At 43.6% G+C, this 23,114-nt stretch overlaps 1 protein-coding gene across 1 annotated transcript; it reads right to left on the bottom strand.

Moving 5' to 3' along the window:
• Positions 1-2,125: 2,125 nt before the first annotated feature.
• Positions 2,126-10,429, bottom strand: LOC125510709 (cytochrome P450 704C1-like). Its single transcript, XM_048675964.1, has 6 exons — positions 9,925-10,429; positions 4,063-4,278; positions 3,670-3,963; positions 3,231-3,566; positions 2,905-3,108; positions 2,126-2,574 (listed from the first exon to the last, which is right to left on the bottom strand). Exons 1-6 carry the CDS (start codon positions 10,234-10,236, stop codon positions 2,395-2,397), a joined length of 1,542 nt encoding a protein of 513 aa, XP_048531921.1. The 5' UTR covers positions 10,237-10,429; the 3' UTR covers positions 2,126-2,394.
• Between the last annotated feature and the right edge of the window lie 12,685 nt (positions 10,430-23,114).

Here is a 23,114-nt window from a genome sequence, read left to right as displayed (position 1 = left end):
GAAGTGGAGTAATAGTAGTAGGCGTTAATAAGTTTAACGGTCTACTTGTTAGGGATGTGATGGATATGTATTGATCATGCCATGAATAACATCATAACTATGCGTTTTTTTTATCAATTGCCCAACAGTAATTTGTGCACCCACCGTTCGCTATGTTCTTGAGAGAGATGCCTCTAGTGAAAGTTATGCCCCCCCCTTGTCCATTCACCTCATATTACTAAACCCCTAAAACCTTGCTACAATTTATTTATTTTTATTTTGTTTTTCAATTTATATATCTACCACTATGAGAAGTAATCCTTACAATTAATGAGTACAAGGGGATTTACAACCCTCTTGCCTACGTTGGATGCAAGTATTTGTTTGTGTGTGTGCAGGTACTGTCAACCTTTGTTTGCATGAATCTCCTATTGGTTCGATAAACCTTGGTTCTTAACCGAGGGAAATACTTTCTACTACTATACTACTTCACCCTTCCTCTTTAGAAAAAGTCCCAACGTCTATCACAAGTAGCACCGCACGATTAGTGGATCCACTTAGTTGTAGGTGATTGACCATTTGCCTAGTGTGTGTTCGGTTTTGAGCTTGTGTGGATATCAGGTCTGGACCATATGCACTTGCATCATTTTTGGTGGTTGCAACTGCCGAGCCAGGATCAATGCTACTCGTTTTTACCGTTTTACCCCCTCCCCCCGTCTAGGCATTGCGTTTTCTATGGCTTCCCTATTTGTCGGTCGATCATTTGTGTGTGTGCTTTGATGTTGGTTGTGCATATCTAAACTATGCAAATGCCTGAGTGTATGCTCGTTGTGCTTATACCCCATACTACTTCCCTATGAGTTGGAAACGCCCTAGGGTCATGGAGACACGATGGATCCCTACCCTTACCAACATGTGGGTACTATTTTTAGGTGCTTTTATTAGCTTGGTTAGGCTTTGTGTCCTACTCGGGAAGGCCGAAGGCAAGGCTGCGGCGGCTCCCTGAAGATGAGATAAGCTTCTCCTCACCTAGCCCTGGTCCCAGTGGTGCGTCTAGCAGCGTCGGAGGGCGTGTGAAGGTGTGTTCCCGACAGATCTCGTGGGATACAGTCGGTGTTGGTATTTGGTGGATCCACTTGGATCTGGTCTTTCGTTCGTTTGTGTTCCTGAATTTACGGGTTGGATCCATCCGATCTACGCTTCTCTTCATTGGCGAAGGTTGATGTTCTAGTGCGATGGTCCTAAGGGTCCTTAGCATGACGACTTCCTGATTATCTACTATAACAAGGTTTGTCCGACTCCGATGAAGGAAAAGCGATGACGGCGGCGCTCCTTCGGCTCGCTCCGGTGATTGTAGTCTTCGTTAGATGATCTACAAACCTGGATGTAATCCATGTTACTTCTGGTATTCTTTGTACCTTTTCTTCTTTGAAAAGGAGGTTAAAACCTGGTCTTTGCGTTCAAGGATGCACACATGTCATCTTTGTTAAATTATCCAACATAGCTTGACAAAATAAATACAAGGATCGATTCAAAGACACCTCCTTGATGACATATGTCGCTACACCTACAATCATGATGATGTGCCCTGACCTCGCACGAACACACACCATCTAACCCGGTGGTCTCGCCAAGCCGCCCCACGGCGAGCCGAGAGTACCAACCGATCTAGCCGACCCTTAGCGTGCTCTGCATGCACACACACTAAAGAATCCGCCGCTACCATCTTCTGTTATCCCATCTTCAGGAGGAATCAACCGTCATCTGACGTCACCACTACGCCAACACCCTGCGCGCGTCCATTTACACGCGTCAACTGCTGAGACTCCACTGCGTCACACCGCCGAGACCCGCCGGACGATGCAATAGATGCAACACCACACCACCTCTTGGCCCCTCTAGTCGGCACCTGCTTCAAAATGATACCCTCGGAAGGAAAAAAGACATCAAAGGCGCCGCCATCGTCCGCTATGATCAATCCATGCGCAGCCGTGTTGTGAAGACGCACGCAGCCGCCGGAATGCTGTTAGATGAATAGATTAAAAAATCCCAAAAAGAAAAGAAAAACATGCGCAAGTCCCCGCGGTCCATTTGTCATGAACACGAAGGCCCCCAGAAACGTACTCTTCTGAGAAAGAAAAAAGAGTTTGCGGAGAAAAAAAAGCAATCCATTCTGGTACCGGTGAGAGGTCCGATTCACAAATCACAATCACAATCACAATCACAAGAAATGCTACTCTGCACAGACCACACTATATACTGACGCTGGACTCAGCTTATTATTCGCGCGTGGCGACCACACACAAGTCGCATAGTATCTTTGGTGTCTCTGCAGAAGGACGCATGGGCCTGTCACTCGCATTGGCAAGCCAGCTGCCAGCTACTGTATCTGTATGTGTATATGCCCAAGCACAATCATCTCGCCACAGCCGTGAGATGGAGACCCTGCTCGATGTAGAGCGTGATCATGGTCCTGTAGTTCACGCTGGCGTCCTTGTCGCGCAGACCCAGCACGAAGAAACGGAGCAGCACTGCCGCGAAGACCTTCATCTGCCTGTACGCGAACTCCTTTCCCAGGCAGATCCTCGGACCAGCCTGCATGCAGACCAACCAAGTAGCAGGTGTCCCGAGTTAGAAATAACCCTCACAAATATAGCTAACTTATGTTCAGAACAAGTTTTAGAAATAACCCTCACAAATATAGCTAAGTTATAGACCGTTTTTTACAAGTACCCTATACTGCTGACAGGGGAGGGAGCAGTATATTAAAATCTGACCATTGAATTTCTGAGGATAGGTATGTCCAGAACAAGTTTCAGCTGCCAGTATTATCTTTCAAGTTCAGAACACGTTTCACTTGGAAGGTCATGGTGTTTTTGTGTGACATGGTTACCTTTTTTTTTGAGGGATGTGACATGGTTATACCTGGAAAGCTGTGAACTTGAAAGGGCTTTCTGGATGGAACACGCCGTGTTCGTCGAGCCACCGCTCGGGCCGGAAGGCTTGGGCGTCCTCGCCCCACAGGCGCTCCATCCGGCCCATGGCGTAGGGGGCGTAGAACACCATGTCCCCCTTGCCGACGCTGAAGCCGTTGGGCAGAACGTCGTCCGAAAAGCACTCCTTGTTATCCTGATGAAACACCCAACAAAAATTACGTAGGAGTACAATTTTACATGCAATCCCACAAAGCAACGACTTTTCCTTCGATGATTACAAGTTTGGAGCTTGCTGTTATGGATGGATGGACTCACCAACGGGACCGAAGGGTACAGTCTGAGTGTCTCTGTCAGGGCGGCATGCAGGTAGTGCATCTTGTTCAGCGCCTCGTCGGTAAGGCTCTGCGAGAAGTCGTCGATGGACGCGGTCTCGCCGGCGTCGGCAGCCTCCCTGGCCTCCTCGCTGATCTTCTCCTGCACCTCCGGGTGCTTGCACATCATGTAGAGGAACCAGGCCAGCGCTCCGGCGGTCGTGTCCTTGCCGGCTATGACGATGTTCATTATGATGTCTCGCAGGTACTTGTAATCCACCTCCCCGGACTCGCTGGTGGTCGCCTGAATGAACCTCGACAGCAAATCACACTTGGACTCCTGTCAAGTCGAGTAGTAAGTAACCAAGTCAGGACTCGAGCTCAATTTCAAGCACAGCAAGCGTGTTAAGTCGATGGAATAAGGTCAGGGCAGGTTAGATTACGGCGTGGTGTGCCTTGCCGACCGACATCTCGTCGGCCCTGGCGCGGATGTGCTTGTACGCGAACTCGTCGACGACCTTGATCCTGTGCCTAAGAGCCGCCTCCGCGCCGACGTTGAGGAACCTCGCCACCTTCCAGAACGCGTTGACGAAGCGGAGCAGGATGAACTCGCTGGCGTCGTCGAACGCCGCGGCGAAGCGGCTCCCCTCGTCCGCCGCCGCCCCGGACAGCGTGTTGAGGTCCAGGCCGAAGGCGATGGTGAAGATGGAATCCATCGTCGCTTTCATCAGCAAGGCCTGATCGATCCAAGAGACATGCACATGCAGGACAGCCTTGTCAGAACCCCCCTATGATCGATAGGAAATGATGGTTTGCCAGATTGATCAGATCGGTGCCTGGAAGTCCATGGGCTGCTTCGCCGCCGCGTTGTCGGAGACGATGTGCGCGAGCTTGGCGGCGTTCTTGTTGAAGACGCCGCCGCTGAAGTCCCGGAGGGCCCTCGTCGAGAAGTCGTAGCTGGCGATCTTCCTCTGCTGCTTCCACTTGTCGCCGTCCACCGCGAAGATGCCGTCGCCGAAGAGGTCGCTCGTGTTCTCGTAGTTAGACTCGCCCTATGTGTTTGTTCAGAAACATCGTACGCATGTCAGCGAATAACATCACGCTGACTTGGTGAGGGCATCTGTTTTATTAGTTTTGGGGAGAAAAGTCTAAAATAAATCTTGAATTTGTATTCAGAGTCTGAATCAAACCTTGACCTTCAAATCCGTGAAATTAGCACCCTATTCTCTCTAATCCTGGTCTATCCCAGCCCTTTTTGGCTAAGAGCTTGTTTGTGCCCGGGGGATTGCATAAGTGGCGGGGATTCGCTCCGCGTCAGGTTGAGCGCCACTCTGTGCGCGTTGGCTGACGAAATAAGATGACTAGCTGTTATCTATATCGTGTTCTGTTATTAGTTAAAAAATAGGATGAGTTAAAGCAATACGAGCATTGCTAGAGTGAGGAGGTACAACTCTTCTCACTTTGTTCGAAACTAGAATGAGCTGGATGAGTAGTTTATAAAAAAAAATTGAGCTGGATGAGTACTAGTGAAGAAAGGGACGGGATATCGAAAAGTGCAAACAGCAACCGAGCTTCACGGAGCTCTTTATTTTTCCTTCAAAGAAAAATACTTTTTTCACATCCAAAAAAAATCTGGAAAAAGCATACACATAGATATATGTTTGTAGTATACATGTATAAAATTTTATAAACATACAGGGAAAGCACAGCGACTTTTCGATTGTTTACTACAACAAGTTTTGTCCGAGTCCAGGGAAGGAGGGGTGATGACGGCAGCGCGTCTTCAACTCGTTTTAATGCTTGTAGTCGTCACTAGATGGTGTACGGATTTGGATATAGTTTTTTTATTGTCGGTAATCGTTGTACTATCATAATTGATGATGAATATATTGAAAGTTTTTCTAGAAAAAAGTGATGCACACAAAAAAGATAAATACATGAATTAAAAGATGTCTTTCCCTTTTTGTTTTTGGGACTGATAATTGTCTTTTTTATGCACTATGCAAATAATCAAATTTGCTGAAATTTTGTACATACTAGAAGAACATGCATATATATTTGTAGAAAAAAATATTATTTGAAACTTTTTAATATATTTTGAATATTTTTTGAAAAAGGGACTCCATGAAGCTTGTGTTTTGCAACGGCGCATCTCCAACTGCGGCGACAAAAACCCCGCGCACGCGGTAAACTGCCATTTTAGCAAGTGCGAGACGTTTTCACGCACTCCAGCGGAGGCGAGAAACTCGGGCGCGCGGGAAATGATTGCGCGCGGCGGGAGGTCGCGCACTAAATTTGGCGCACCGCTTCCGGCGCGCCTATAAATTGCTGCGCCCGTCACGTGGTCCACATTGCCACGCGCTCTCTCCCTGCTTCCTCTGATTCCTCTGCCGCTTCCTCGCCCCGCCACCGACGCGGCACCACCATGTCGCCGCGCCGCCGGGGATCTTCAGGCTACCGCGGTGTCCGCAAGTGCCCCTCCGGCGCCTTCTATGCTGAGATTCGGTCCGGTGACATCCGCCTCGGCCTCGGCACGTTTGAATTGCACCGTAGTTTTTATCTAGTTGCGCCGTAGTTTTTATCGTGTTGGACTAGTTTTTTTTATCTATCTATACTATGATGAACTATGTACACACTGTGAAATATCTATGTATCGTTTTTTTATCTATTTTAGCGCGCCGCGCATAGCGCGGCTGTTGGAGATGCTCTAAGACAAAAGCTCTGCAGTTGCAGCTGCACACCATCACATTATCAAACTGATTACAGCAACAGCACATGCATTTACTGATCATGCACGCCACGACGCGCGCCACTTTGTGCTGCTGCTCCTCGGCCATGCTAGCCAAGCCAGCAAGTAAAAGGAGCACGAGAACGTACAAGGCCGAGCGGAGATGAGGGAGATCGGTTGATCCTGCTAGCATTGTGCAGCGCAATGCATGCGACTGAGCAATGCAATTGCCAAACACACAATGCCGATCGATGAAGGAGGCTTCAGTTGGGTTGTGTCTGGTGAGAGCCCACGCGGCGAGAACGATTGAAGTATGGCCCATAGCCAGCCCAGCTAGCGCTGCCCTCCCCCCTCCCCCAGTTACATATGCAATCCCCCCAGTACAAACGAGGTTTCAGCAAAAAGACGCCGGGATAGACCGGGGTTAGAGAGTTTAGGGTGCCAATTTCAAGGATTTTGAGGTTAGGGTTCAATTCAGACTCAAAGTACAAATTTAAGGTTTATTTTAGACTTTTCCCTAGTTTTGGGTATAGAATCAATTACACTGATGGTGCTTATACTTGACACAAACAGTCATTTTGGTGTTAGGGATGTATTTGAATGACAACCAAACCATATTATACCAAAATTTTGGCTTGCCCGCAAAATTTGGTGCTAGTTTGGACTGCTGCCAAAAAATCGGCGCGCCAATGACAGCCGCTAATCGCGTGTATAATTTTGGCCAACGAGTTGACGAGTCAAGGGCGTGGAGAAGCTCCGCCAAAAAATTGGCGTCACCTTTTGCCCTCTCTGTTTTGGTGGGCCCCAGCCAATTTTACTTTTTTTTATTACTATGATGCATGCAACTAGGCTGCAGATTCTTTGGCCGGTAGTTACTTAGTGAGCCCTCTCATGATTAGCATGCACATGCATTTGTGGACGACCATCGACCATCCGATGGCTACAATCCAAACAAGAATAGCTTATCAAATTTTTGGTCATGCTTGGGCATTGGTCATACCAAAATTTTGGTGTGGCAAGCTGGGGCTTAAACCAAACATACCCTAGGACTTGTGGCATACATTAAACTGGTGCAAAAACTTGGTATGGATATGCAATGCTGTGCTAATCATATTTGAATACGAAATTGACGCTGACTTGGCGCGCCAGCGTGGCGTGGGGCCTGTTTCTTTTTTGCAAAGACCCCTCAACTTTTTTTATTTCTCACAAAAAACCCTTATCAACACGCAGCAGATGTCATTTTATTTTGACTCTATGACACATGGGGCCCACCTCTCAGTACGTGAAAATAAAAATGAAACAAACGCCCACAGGTCTTGAACCCAAGACCAACTGCTGGATAGCTAACCATCCAAGCCAGTCCATCATTTACGTTAAAATGACAGATTCTGATAATAGTAGTTTTGAATGTAAGGAGGATGCATATTTTTTTAGCAACCATCAGGAGAACGCATGTGGGACTTATATGAGCTGCAAATAGCGCGGCCCATTTAGCACGCACTAGTTTTTAATACATATGTAAAACGTAAGTAATAAAAACAATGTTCAAATATTCGTGTGTTATAAATATTATATACAAACAATGATTAGTAAATAAAACTATATGAATATACACCCATGTACTCCTTTCGTAAAGAAATATCCAAACGCTCTCATATTTCTTTACAGAGGGAGTATTATATAAAAATGTTTGGTAAATACGGAGATTTAAATGTTTATTCAATGGATACAAAAAATTTATACACTTGTAGCTTATATTTAAATGATACAAAATGATGAATACAAACATTTGTGCGATATAATTTTCACTCCTGATTTATATTCAGAAAAATATAATTGAAATATTAGCCACTAATGAATATTCATATGAAATTTTAAATTTTAAATTATGAATATTTATTTATACAAACATTGAAATATAAACATGTGTGTATAATTACAGAATTGTTTGTATACTTTAAATAATATTTCGGAATTGTAATGTTAAAAATATTTGTATTGTTATTAATTAGCCAAACATTTTTGTAATTCATAAATCTTATTTTAAATATATGAATATTTTTAAAATAACACGTGAACAATTATGAAACGTAAGTTATTAAGTTTGTATGTATAATATTTGTACCACGCAAATAATTAAATATTATTTTCATTATTGAGATTAGAAGTTACATACCTTTTACAAATTTCTAGAAAAGAACAGGTGCAAACGGGCGGCATTGATCACAGTCCATTTCAGCTCCACGAGGGTCTTTGTTCTGCCACATTAGTTATCCATTTTGTGACGTGAATACTAGAAGGTGTAGTCCCTACATCCTTCTGTGTGCAAGGCAGAGTCAAGGGTTCGAGACACGGGAGTTTTATTTATCGTTAATTTTCACACTGCACTGACATATGGGACCCATCTCTCATAGAGTCAAAAAAATAAAATGCCAATTCAAGTTGTTTTTTGCAAAAGAAAAACAGGCCATACGCCCTCCTCTCAGCCTTCCAATCAGTGACAGTGGGCCCCATGCCAAGTCAGCATCGCTTCGTATCCAAACGTGATTTGCACTGTACTTGCACGTCCGAGCCAGGTTTTTGCGCTAGTTCAATGTATGCCATTAGTTCTAGCACCAAAATAACCGTTTGCGCCAAGTTTAGGCACCACCGGTATAATTGACTCTTGGGTATATTGGTACTAGCTAGTACTTCCTCCATTCTTTTTTATAAGACATTTTAGGCAACTGACCATGAATTATTTTGGGTACTATTTGTACAATCTAAAACGTCTTATAGAAGTGAACAGAAGGAGTATATTGGTAAAGGGTGTCTAACTCGTACGCCCTGTGTATTTGTCCGAAGCATCATACACATGTCAGCCAATAACATCACTATCACTTGCTGAGGCCAACTCTTTTACTCCCTTCGTCCCATAATATAAGATGTTTTTATAAGCTAAAGTAGCTTGCAAAATAATCTTACATTATGGAACACGTAGATTAGTTAGTTTTGCGTCAAAATTCTTGCACATGTGTTGTTAGCACATCCAATTGCATGATAAAATGGGGAACTGATACTGTTTTACAATTAACGAATCCAAGTCCAAGATCTCTAACGAGGATAACAATCTACTACTCCCTCCGATCCATAATAGTGTCATGGTTTTAGTTCTTTATTAGCTTTTTTTAAAAAAGAGAGTTTCATGTCTGACTTCCATTGACAGAAACCACAACGTCTTACATTACCACTAGATCACCCACGCACACCTACCAGCAAGCAAGCAGCAGGCAAGCTTCTTCCACAATGCGCTTCCCTCAACGATGAAAGCTGAAACCACAGCTCCCTCGTTAGGGAGGCAAGTCAAGATGATGAGCACACACCCCATCAGACGGCCACCCCTAGGAAATCCCACACGTCGGGCTCTCCAGGGGTTTCAAAATAAAAGCAACACTATTCTCCAAGAGTTTTTTTATACCAAACTGAATTAATCCGAAACTAGGCCAACGATAGCAGGAGGGAGGTAATAAGATTGAGGCCAAAGCGGAGAGCAGGATTTTCATCTAACGGGATTGCTAAATCTCAGTCGACAGAGACTTAACGAAATCTTAGTCGACTAAGACTTAACGAAATCTCAGTCGATATTATATTCATGAGATTTGACGTAGAGATCCGTGCAATTTAAAAAAATCTTCTTTTTTATATATTGTGTCACTTGACTAAGACTTGGTTAAGTCTCGATCGACTGAGATCTAGCCACATCCTTCATCTAACAGGCCAGTCTGAATGATTTAACTCATAATCTCATATGCATGCTGAAGTTGCTCTCTATGTCCAGATTAGTTAACACATATGAGCACGCATATATAGCTGAATTAAGGGGTCCTTAATTAACTGCCATTTTACTCATTTTACTGTACTTGTACTCCTAAGTTAGTCCTGAGGATTCCCTCGAAAAAAACAAAGTCCTGAGGATACTGTATTTGTGCACCTTGCCGTAGTTGGAGAAGTTAGTCTTGAGGATGTGCTCGACTACCGCCGGGTCGGACGTGTAAATCTGCCCCCGTCCCGGTGAGAGCAGCCTGAACGTCATGTGCTCGCGGAACAGGTCCGTGTAGTAGTCGTGCAGCCGCCGGAGGTGGTATACCTGGTGGAACACCGTGCCGACCGCCGGCGGGTACCGCTTCGCTCCGGCGACGCCGCCGCGGCGGAGGACGACGGCAAGGTACGAGCAGATCGCCAGCACGGCGAGGCCGGCAGCGGCCAAGAAGGACGGAGTGCACTCTGTTATTGCCGTCGCCATAGCTACCGTATGTGCTGTGAATCGGCCGGCCGAGGCTTTAACTAGCTGTGGGTATGTGGATATCTGGATAGCTGTCTCTAGGATGAATAAACTATGCTCGCGCTAGACGTCAGCCGGCCGGCTGGACCGCCATTGGATCGATCTGCACTCTGCAGCAGTGCTGCGAGAGCGGACGTTCTAGACGCTGGCCAAAAATGACCATCATCATCTACTAGAGCACATCTGTTTAGGGGCGTGTACCATAGCGTAGGGCCATGCATTGATTAGGGCCGCGACTGTTGGTTGTACTGAAGGGTGCATTTGGTGGCCAGGCAGTAGGGAACCCTTCTATTTATCGTTCATCGAAAATACATGTTCTACACCTCATAAAATCTGAAAGGGAGTGGCTAAGGCTTAAGGCATGTACAATATATAGCCTCAAGATGATGCCTCGCATATCATGTAGGATCGGATATAACGTAAAGTAGGTTTGTATAGGAAAGCGGGATTCTCTCCAGAAGGCGGGTGCTTGAAGAAAAAAAATATGGTCTGATGACAAAATCTAAAAAGATTATAGTAAAAAGTAGAGATGTATGTGTACTAGAGTTTTTATTTTTTATTTCTTAATGAGGCCCACTAGTGATAACTCGCATTGGAAAGAAATAAATAAATATAGATACCTCAAATTATTTTTTGTCATGGGATATATATAACCATATACCACCACCATTGTACATGCCCTTAGTCGACTGAGACTTTGCTATGTCTCAGCCGGGTGACTCGTCCACGTCTTGATTTCACGTGCACCAAAAATCGAGAGCTATATCCGCGCTTCGAGCGTGGCGCTAGTGAGTGCCGACTCTTGCGCATGCCCATTAGCAGGAGCGCTTGCTCCGCTCGGTTGCTCCACAGCTGGTTTGCTCGTATTTCTAAACAAAAGAAGTTAATGAATTAGAAAAAAGTTCATAAATAAAAAGTTCACGAATTAAAAAATTCAGGAACAAAAAAGAAGTTCAGGAATTTGACAGAAGTTCGGTAATACAAAAAATCATTAAATTTGAAAAGTTTTATGAATTTGACAAATATCACGAACTCAAAAACAGTTTGGGGATTTAGAAAAAGATTGCAAACATGAAAACACACATATTTTAAAAGGTTCATAAAATGGAAAAAAGGATTGTGAATATGAAAAAGTCCATAAAGTTTGAAAAAGACACGCAAGTTTGACAAAAAAATGCAAAATTTGAGAAAACCCCACCAACTTTTTAGAACTTTGTGCATTCTTAAAAATAAAAAGATGAAAAATAAAATAAAAAATCAAACAAATGTCCAAAAAAACTCAAAAAAGAACGAGCCGGAAACTTCCAGAGGTTTCCCAAAACAGGGAGGAGCTGAAATCACTAATTAAGGAGTACTCGTTGCAAAGAACACTCCACCTTCCCAGGTCACGACAAGTGGCGCACATGCAGCGCACCACTTGTCGCAACATGAGAGTTTTCCCTTTTTTCGTTCATTTATTCAAAATGTTTTATCTCTTAAACTATGCGTCCAAATCTCAAACCGTTATCACCATTGGATTCCTCACGTCGAGATTTTCAAAACTGGATCCCATGTTGATAGGTTTTAACGAACTTTTTTACACGAAAAAAACCGGGCGAAAAAACTGAATCCGGGAGCACGGTTTTTTTCTTTTCCAAAAGAGACACGCCCGTGCCTCTCGCGAAATCACAACCGTGCCTCTTGTGAAAGCAAAACCGTGATTCTCGTGAAAGGAAAAAAAAACAAAAAACGCGTTTTTTTCCTTTTGGAAAGAGACACGCCCGTGACTCTCGCGAAAGCACAACCATGCCTCTAGTGAAAGCAAAACCGTGACTCTCGCGGAAGAAAAAAAAACAGAAAATGCGTATTTTTTTCCTTTTTTGAGAGGCACGACTGTGACTCTCGCGAAAGCACAACCGTACCTCTCGCGGAAGCAAAACCATGACTCCCGCGAAAGAAAAAAAAACAGAAAACGCGTTTTGTTTTTCCCTTACGAAAGCATAACCGTGCCTCTCGTGAAAGTAAAATCATGACTCTCGCGAAAGAAAAAAAACAGAAAATATGTTTTTTTCGTTTCAGAAAGGCACGACCGTGACTCTCGCTAAAGCACAACCGTGCCTCTCGTAGAAGAAAAACCGTGATTTTTCGCGAAAAAAAGAAAACGTGTTTCTTTGCGCAATTTTTTTCATAATTTTTTTATCAAAAAGCTAAGGAAGACCGGGGGAAAACCAAAATGTAAAAAAAAACCCGTTTAAAAAGCCAAAAACGTGTGCGAAAAAATAAAATAAAAAAAATCTGGAGGGAGCGTCCAGAACGCGACACGTGACGAATGGCTGAGAGCGCGCCAAGTGACGCTAATCGTTGCGAGGTTTCTGAAGGAGCGCTCGTTAACTAGTTGCTCTTGAGAGGAGCTTCCTCTCGCTGGAAACTTAGATGGGCCGGCCCATTAGATCAAGGGATGTGCATTCCTCTTGCAGGAAACTTAGCTGGGCCGGCCCATTATATCAAGGGATGTGCGTGTTATCGCAGCGACTATTTATAGCCTTGAAATATGATCAAGGGATGGTCATCATCATCTAGTAGTAGCACATCTGTTTATGTACCACAGTGTAGGATCACGCGTTGATTAGGGCGGCGACTGTTGGTTGTACTGAAGGGTGCATTTGGTGGCCGGGCTATAGGAAACCTTCTATTTGTTGTTTCGTTGAAAATACATTTTCTACACCTCGTAAAATCTGAAGGGGGTGGCTTAAGGCTTAGCCGACTGAGACTTGGCGATGTCTCAGCCAGGTGACTCATCCACGTTTTGATTTCACGTACATAAACAATCGAGAGCTTTTTTTAGGGGAAAAAACCGAGAGCTATATCCGCGCTTCGAGCGCTGGTTGCTGCACAGGCGCTCGTCAGCGCCGTCTCTTGTGCTGGCCCATTAGCAGGAGCGCTTGGTTCGCGTCCAGTGATCCACTGCCGGTTTGCTCGCATTTCTTTAACCATACAAAAAAAGTTAACAATTTTGAAAAAAGTTCGTAAATAAGAGAAAGTTCAAGAATTTAAAAAATTGGGAAGACAAAAAAAGTTCAGGAATTTGACAGAATTAGTGAATACAAAAAATCATTAACTTTGAAAAATATCACGAACTCAAAAAAGGTTCGAAATTTTACCTTTTTGCGAATACTAAAACACACATATTTGAAAACGTTCACAAAATTAGAGAAAAGGTTCAAGAATACAAAAACTTTCATAAACTTTGAAAAAGACTCGCAAGTTTGGAAAAAAAATACAAAATTTGAGGAAAAAAATCACCAAAATTCAAAAAGTTTGTGCATTCTAAAAAATAAAAAAGAAGAAAAATAAAATTAAAAACCACAAAAATGTTGAACAAAACCCAATTCCGAAAACCCAAAAAAGAATCAGGCGGAAGCTTCCCAAAATTGGATGGGAAGCTTCCAGAAGTTTCCCAAAACCGGGACAAGCTTTCTCTCGCATGAAACTTAAATGGGTCGGCCATTAGATCAAGTGGTGTGCGCGTTATACGGTTAAGGACTGTGCTAACGACCAGTCGACTGGTCGTTAGCGACAGATCCGCACGATCCCCTCGACGGGGGAAACAACGCTCCACCGCTATTCCCGTGCTTCTCCCAATCGATTTATTACACCATAATTAAAAACGCGAAAAAAATTACCTACACAGGATTCAAACCTGCGTCGAGGTGGAAAGGATAGGCCCAAGTACAAAGCCCAACAACCATCACGCCAACCTAGTTTGTTGTTCATTAGTTCAACAACGAAATTGTTTTAAACTCTTTGTTACTACTGTCATAAGAAAAAACGAAAGCTATTTTTCTGGAAAAATTCCACTTCATCTATGAAAGTTACCGAGGGTATATTTCATGATGTCCCTCCCTCCCCCATCCCGGTCCCCAAAGTTATCAGGACCAGGGTATACAAGTTATCAGGTCTGCGAGGCGTGAGTTACCGTGTTATTAACATGAAAGTTACTGTGGGTATATTTAATCAACCCCCTCGCTAAAGTTACCAGGACCGGGGTAAATAAGTTATCATTTCTGCAAACATGTGGGTTACCATGCTATTCACACAAATGTTACCGCCCCCCCACCCTCCTCATGCCAAAGCTATCAGGACTGGGGTACATAAGTCATCAGGTGTGCGATGTGTGAGTTACCATACTATTCACACAAAAAGTTACCGGGGGGTGTTTCGTCAACTCCCCCCACCCCCACCCCCGTATCAGAGTTATCAGGACTGGGGTCCATAAGTTATCAGGTACACAATGTGTGACTTATCATGATATCGACACAAAAATCTACCGAGGGGATATTTCATTCAACCCCCCCCCCCCCCCCCGCATTCGTTGCCAAAGTTACCAGGATGGGTGCAAAAGTTATCAGGTCTGCGATGTGTGAGTTACCATGCTATTCGCACAAAAGTTCGTCAACCCTTCCCCCCCCTTCGGTCGCCAAAGTTACCAGGACAGGGATACATAAGTTATCAGGTCTGCAATGTGTGAGTTATCATGCTATTACCGGGGTATATTTGATCAACCCCCCCCCCCCCCCCCCTCGGTCGGCTAAAGGTACCAGGGCCCTGGTGCATAAGTTATCAGATATGCGATGTGTAAGTTACCATACTATTTTTATACAAAAAAGTTATCGAGTGTATGTTTACATTAGTTTTTTTTTGTAAAAAAGCTACGACGATATTTCTACATAAGCTATCAGGTTTGTGGTACATATAATTATCAATCTCATTACAAAAGAATTTACCGAGATATGATAAACGAGAAAAAGAGCGTTGTTCGAATTCTATAGGAGTGAAACATTTATTTCTCTAGAAAACATTCATCACTACAAAAGAGAGACAAGTGGAGTACAAAACACGTTGCATCGGCCCTTTAAAAAACTTGGAGCAAATGGTTTTGTCTCCTCATCAAAGGTGTTGTAGTTTTTCTTTCTCGTTCTCATTTACTAAGGTAGAAATACAAATTAACCCGCAAATGAAGCAAAAATAGGTGATTAGCTCAGCTGGTAATGCGTTGTGGTCGTAACCAAACGGTCATGTGTTCGAGTCCTAGCAGTGGCACTATTTTTCCGAAGCTCTTTTTACGCGCCAGAGCAGAAAAGAAAGACCGAAGGAAAAAAAAACGATCATACATGGGCACTATTTTTCTGAAGCTCTTTTTACGCGCCAGAGCAGAAAAGAAAGACCGAAGGAAAAAAAAACGATCGTACATGCCTGTCGCTAACAGACGGCAGGAAAATAGCTTTTCCGTACGGTTAAAGGTAGAAGTAGCGCCATAAGTACTAAATATGATCTCGCCAGATAATCACTCTATGGAAGTAAATTCAGCTCAATTTGTGTTTTATATTCGTCCGCTCACTTGGCTAGTCTTACGGCAATTTTGTCCGTCCCCTTCTCCACTACTATTAAACAATTAAACAACAAATTTTTTACATGCATCCCATAATTAGCCCCACAACAACCCACGACACAGTCAACACCACACGATTTGTCTCACAAATCTCAATCTGGCGGTCATCGTTGATCCAAATGACTCTATGGTGTGGACTTGGAAATTTCCAATGACTGACCATACTCCACCGATGAAAACACCCCACGTCCCGCATCGGCAACTCCTACAATCAGGGGACGCATGCAATCTGAACTACCATCAGTTAACATCTCTCCCTTAATTAGCACTAACCTCTCAATCTAATCAATTCACGTACAAAACCTCCATCCAACTGAGAGAAACCCCCAAGAGCATGCAAGCCGCCCGCCAATGCAAGCGAGACGCGTGAGGAGCCCGTCATTGAGGAATCCAAACCAACGCAGGAGGAAGGTAGAATATGGCACGCAGAGGAGAGGACACGCCCAAGCTAGCGGTGCGCTCGCTCGGCAACACACACGCGGCCCGGCCCTGTCCGACGCCGGCGGCGCATGTCCCCAAGGATCAAGGGGTGAATGCTCCTATGAAAAGACACGTCGTGGTGTCAGTGTCGAAGAGATCAGAAGTACGCACCGATTGACTTGCTGGCAACACGCGTGCCCTGGCCCTGTCCCGCGGAGGCGTGTGTGCCATGGGAAGTCGGAACTCATGTACAAGAAGTAGCAGCCACGACAGGACGCGAGCCTCCGGCGGCGACGCGCGAGGAGGAGTTGTGCTTTCTTCCGGGCACCCACGTGTCGTCGCCCACTGCTGCATTCGACGCGACGCATGTTTCGGCCCTAATTCGCCGCTACCTCGCCATCCGCACACAACGCCTCATCGCCCCGCGCCTCACCCGCCGGACCTCACCCCCACCGCACCGGACGGCCCTGCCTCCTCTCTGGTTTGAGTGATTCCTTATATTCTAGCCTCTGCAAGTTCTGAGTTGTCATTACCAACAAAAGAAATCTACAAATTTTTGGTAAGAGGTGTATGAAATTCTAGCCTCATAGGCATTATCCTATTTGTCATTACAACATAACAAGAGATTCAAACGCCCAGGTTCATGATGCATCAATATGCGAGTTTTGATTTTTGTTCAATATGAGAGAATACTGGTTTACTCCTCTTGTTCTTATTTTGCACCACACATCATCCTTATCAGAATTTGCTCCACAACATGGTGGTTGTCCATGCTTACAATGGCACAGTGATGGCAAGGAATCTGAATGTCACCTCTCTTTCTCACTTCAGTTTTCTGATGTATTTTGTTGTACATGTTGGCCAATTGTTATCTCTGGAGTACTTCATCTAACTGCGCTTTTGTAAGAATATTCCAATGTGTGATTGCTATCAGTTCTACTGAAAATCAAAAGTCTCTGATATTATTGCCACTTTAGTGTAAGTATTTAGATTATTTTCCTTGTACGCATTTGTGCTTCAGATGTTAAAAATTAATGATATTCCTGCTATCTTATAGGTTACTCTTGGCGTTGTGACTGTGATGCATGAGTGTTGACAACTATAATTCAGCCAGAGTTTACTATGAAAGAATGGACTACAGGAATTGTTTTGTACTTACTATCAGCGTTTCACCACCAACGATGTCTTTTGTAGAGCAGGTCTGACATTAGTTCTCTAATACCTGGATAGTGAGCACAACCCTTCGATATCTTGAGCTATTGTTTTCACCCAAGTTTGAGCTGGCAAGATCTTTCCTTGCATGCTTACACCTTGATGATCTGTACCCATGCATTTTTTTATACAACAATAAGGAGAATTCAAATCTTTTCCGGTGGAAATGGTTGGCTTATTTAACCAGATGCACTCATTGTATGTGATTTGAATACGCTGACAAAACATTTCACTTATTTTTCAGGGATTAGGTACCCTTTTTGCTGATAAAGTCAAAATATCTGAATAGGTACTTGGATTGTTTTTTTTAAGGGGACAACCCCGGCCTCTGCATCATATTATGCACACAGCCAGGTACTTGGATTGCTTGTACAAGACACATCTTATTTCAATTAGTATCCATAATTATGGTTGGCTAATAAAACTAAGTTGCAAAGTAAGGTACCATGTCATATATGAGCGCGATCTTCGCCGTTTTCTGTTGTTATTTTCGTACACTGACCATAAGTAGTACAAATACTCCCTCCGTCCCAAAATTCTTGTCTTAGATTTGTCTAGATACGGATGTAAGTACACTGTATCTAGATAAATCTGAGACAAGAATTTTGGGACGGAGGGAGTATATTGCAACATGAGACATGCTTACGAAATGTGTTTACTGTGCAAGCATTATCGATCTCCCATGTTGTGTGTTGACGAATGAGCAACCTAAATGCCTTTTCAGTAACGAATGTGGATGAAGGGGTGCAGAGAATATAATATTGGTGAAGACATTTCAACAATGTTGTACAAGTAAATTTGTTGGACTAGAGCAATAGCAAATTTTATTGCTTCGTTTCTATATTCCCTTCCCGATTTATTTTACACGTTATCAACTTGGAATAGATGATAGCTCACAATCGAATTTGAAGTTACTCTTCCTCGCATTTTTTTGGAAGATACTCTACAAAATTCATAACATGGTTGGGCATTGTTGTCCAATACATTATGTTTAATTTTCTTCACCATTATATGCTCTTTACTTGTGGCCGCATTCCTTATACCAATTGTTTATTCATTTGCATTTTTCCTTGTAATAGTTCTGTGAGCTGTATCGGACCACATGTCCACCATTGATCTTCCTTTGAAAAACTTCTCATTGTTGCTCGACTTACATAATGATAGCGAGCCAAATATGATGCCTAAGTTTATCTTCAAGCATGGCGAGTGTCTTTAGTTAGATCTTTGAATTCATGCTTGTTGTGGTTTACTTGTGCGGGTGCGATTCAAAGCGAATCTTTGAAAGGAGCAAGACGTGCGTTGCACGTGCAAGCTTACTATCCTTGAAGACAAAACATGTCCCCTTTTGTTGTTCTCCTGCTTTCCCCTTATTTATTTTTTCCTTTTCCTTTTCTTATCATTTATTTTAAATCCATTTATGAAAATTCATTTATGTAATAAAAAAAGAAAAATGCCACAGAAAACAAAAATAAAAGAAAAACAAATGAGAAGCTCGCCATTTTAATCATATTTTGTATTGACAATGGAATGCCCTACAGGAAAAGGCGATTTAAAAAGAAAGAAAAGAAAATAGGAGAAATGGACAATGTTCATAGTGTGATGCGAATTATCTGCTATATTTTTTCTCAGACAATGCTACATCTATGTAATCTTTCTTACGTAGTTAACGTAATGGGCCAGATGGCAATTTGTGATTGGAGTTAGGGGAAAGGTGGGGCCCACCCCACTTAAAACCAGGGGGATAGAATTATTGTGGGAAGGTTACGTGAGAATTTACGTTAGCCTTCGTAGGTGTATCATTATCGTTTTTTCTCCTTGTATTTTTTGTTTCTCTGCATTTTTATCCTATTTCCTAAAAAGGCCAGGCGGGAGTAAAAATGACAAAAAAATGAAAATAAAATGCAACATCGCTCCAGTTGCACTCTTGTCGGAGCTCTCTTAGTTGTATTGTATATGTGTCGTGTGTACTTCCATGTATAGGGGTGGACACAGAACTGGCTAGCATGCCTTCCCTGGCTGCACTCAGGCGTGTGCACATGCAATTGCGGCAGGGTTATAACATGTGTAGTTGCATGTGTAAGTGGGTGGCATGTAATTGACCAACCCCTACCTAGTTGTAGTCATGCTACAGAGTGTGCAATTATAGTCGGATTACAACACTTGTTGTCGCATGGTATGTGGTACGTGCGTAGTTGCATGTTTATTGGTGGACATGCAACTAGCAGATGTCCCTCCTCTCAGTTGTATCACATGCGTGCCCCTACAGTGTAGTCGTGTTGCAGCACTTGCTATTGCATCCCGAGCAGTGGACATGTAGCTAGCCAACATCCATCCCCGTAGTTGCAGCCCTATTATGGACCGTCGAGTTGCAATTGAGTAATATCACTTGAAGTTGCATGTCTAGGGGTGGACATGCAACTGATGGCCATCCCTCCTCATAGTTATAACCATGTCGTGGAGACGTGGTCCATGCAATTGCACTTGAGTTATAACACTTACTGTTGCATGTCACATGTGGACTTGCAACTGATTGACATCCATCCCCGTAGTTACAGTCACTTTGTAGGTTGTGCGACTGCATTCATATTAAAACACTTGTAGTTGCATGTCTAGGGGTGGACTTGCAATTGATCGGCGTCCCTCCTCGTAGTTGCAATCATGTTGTGGGCCATGAAGTTACTGTCAGATTACAATACCTATAGTTATATGTTTAAGGATGGACATGTAACTAAAAGAAGACCATGTGGACAAAAACACATTTCTCCATCGAGGAAAAAATGGCGTTTGTATGCTTTTCTCGTGAGGTGGAACGACAAAAAAAACCAAAAAAGAGATGGGGTAGGTAAAATAGGGGAATAATGTGTGCAACTATAGTTGCACCTGCAACTGCGGTTGTGCGTGGGGACAGGGTGGACACCGATAGCACCTAGGATTGACACTATGCAGATCTAGCAATTCCAGTAGCCTCCGCATAATGACGATCCTAAGATGCTAAAGATTCTTGCAACAAGCCCACCATGTGAAACAACAGTCGATATCGCAACACGGATTAAAAAATAGTCCGCAATAACAACATATACATATGCAAGTCATGCAACGAACACTAGTGCAGAACCGGGCAATAGCACCAGTTCGTAAGGCCCTTTAGTGCCGGTTTGGTAACCGGCGCTAAAATGTAGGCACTAAAGCCCCCCCCCCCCTTTAGTACCGGTTCAGCACGAACCGGTGCTAAAGGGCAACCACGTGGCACGAGCCAGCTTCGGGGGCAGGAAGCCCTTTAGTACCGGTTGGTGTCACCAACCGGTATTAAAATGTTGGGGGGGTTTTGGGTTTATGATTTCTTTTTCATTTAATTTTGTGTTTTCCATTTAATTATTTTTCGTTTGCTGGTATTTTACGATACTACGTATTGTACACGTTATGCATATATATAAATATAATTTCTATTAGAACCGATCATAATATATATATATATATATACATACCATCGAATGTCTCACAACCACCATTAATTAATTCACACATATATACACACACATATCTTTACACATGTATATATATATATATATATATATATATATATATATATATATAATTTCTCCTAATTGGTGCCTTCGGAGCCAGTGACATTAGCTTACAGCTAATTGGTGCCTTCGGAGCACGATAACAATTGGAAGTGGTTCATGGGGGCGGTAGCAGGTAATAGTATTCTCCTTTGGGATCTATGACCCGGTCGAGCAAAAATCCCGCTATTTCCTCTTGAATTGCTTCTATGCGGTCCGGTGCTAGGAGCTTGTCCCGCACCTCTTTGAACTGCTAAGAAGGAGATCAATATGCATGTGTATTAGTTGTGTGACTAGATATCGATAATGGTGTAAAAATTGTGAATAGTGTTCTGACAATCGATATCGTACCCACTCCTGTCTTTGAGATTTGCTCCTTTCGGACGCCATCATGCGAATGTTCTCGCAAACGTAGTATGCACATAGATCATTCCCCGACGCCTGCTTTAGGGCCTTTACGAGAATGGAATTTGATCAGATAATAATAAGCATGATAATTAAAGAGATGGCAACTAGCTAGTACTACTTAATTACTTACCTTGGGTCGATACCATTTCAGACTTTGTTTCCATGGGCCAGGAGTGACCCTGATGAACTTTGCCCAAGCCCTGCCCGCCGACAAAGAAAATGGATAAATGGGTTATTAAATAGTTGTTATCAGGAAATGACGAACTAATTAAATAGGCCGAGATATAGTTAATAATGATTGAAATTACCTGTTGACTATCCCCTTCATGATGGTGTAGTCACTTGCTTTCTTAAGTAGTGAGTCTAGTACTTCAACTGTTCCTTCATCAACTTTAATGATTAACAAGATCCAGTGAAATCTGCATGCACACACGTTTGCATGTCTTAATTAAGCGGGCATATGTAAGCAAAAACATGTAGCTATAGCTAGTAGGGAAAAACAGAATTTGTAGTACAAGACAGTGTGACTCATTGGAAGTTGTAAGGAAGTAGTATATCTTCATTGTATTTGAGTTCCTTGAAGAACTGTAGCATGCTTTCCTCTACACTTTTTTCGTGATATGGATCTATTTTCCATGTGTATTCATTAATGGTATTTGGGTCAACGAACCCAATGCCATAGCGTCCACCTTTTTTCATTTCATAAATCTTCATCCTGCATAATACCACAGAAAAGAATATAGTGAGGATAATTACAGGTAATGATTGATCAAAATGATCACTACAGCTAGCTTGAAACTTAAATTACAGAAAGAAATCACTTACATACAATAGCAACTGACGATAGATTTGTCGAGTGCGTCTTTATTGTATAGCTGAAATAGTTCTGAATACTCAATGGTCACAGCTTTCTCATGGTAGTAATGCTCCTTGTTGACATTCACCATGAGGGACTCTCGATTGGAAATCTTGGTAATGTCCATGTACCATTGATGCAATTCATACATTCTCGTTGGGAGCTTATTGACCTCCTCTGGCTCAACCAAAGGTTGGCCCTGGGCATATTTCCGTTTTATTTCCTCCTCTCTAGTCGGAGACATGGGCTCGATATCGAGGAGTTGTCCAACAGTGATCCCGATCGATTCAGCCTGCGCAATATGCTCCTCGGTTATTACCACATCGCCCACCCTGGGAACGTTAACGGTTTTCCCACAATAATATTGGGCGCGCCTACTCTCATGTGTTGTTGGCACAATAAGCGGGGCTATTGATTGCGCCGCCTATTCTTCCAGCTGGGGAATGGTTTTACCGCTCCTTTTGCCAGCTGATTTGCTCGAGCTCGAGCTCGCCTCTTTCTGTAGACGTGCTCGATTTAACTTCCTGAGGTGGCGCTCATAGTCTGTGTCAACAGGCTTGGGAGCTGGTGGTCTAGCCATACGAATAAAGTGGTCAATCGTTTCCACAGGCAATTTCTCCCTTGGCGGCGGTGGCGGTTTCGGTGCAAAATGGGCTTCCACCTCGGCCTTCCATATGGCTACGTTTTCGTCCTCGGACTTGTCGTAAGGCCTCTGCGGAAGAGGCGCGAGGCTTGGACCATATTGAAATCGCTTGCCTCCGCCTGTACCTGCAGTACTACCTCGACTTGTACCGCTACGCAGCATAGCTGAGGCGGCTCTCTTCCGTGATTGCTGAGGCGGCGAAGACGGCTGACGTGGCTGAGTTGGAGGAGGAGGAGTGGCCTAAAGCTGTGCCGGACTTGGAGGAGGAGTGGCCTGATGCTTTGCCGGACTTGGAGGAGGAGTGGCCTA

This window comes from Triticum urartu, chromosome 1 (genome assembly GCF_003073215.2).
Source record: "Triticum urartu cultivar G1812 chromosome 1, Tu2.1, whole genome shotgun sequence".
NCBI lineage: Eukaryota > Viridiplantae > Streptophyta > Magnoliopsida > Poales > Poaceae > Triticum > Triticum urartu.
Note: the sequence above shows the minus strand (reverse complement) of the source record. Positions and strands in the feature narration are given on the sequence as shown.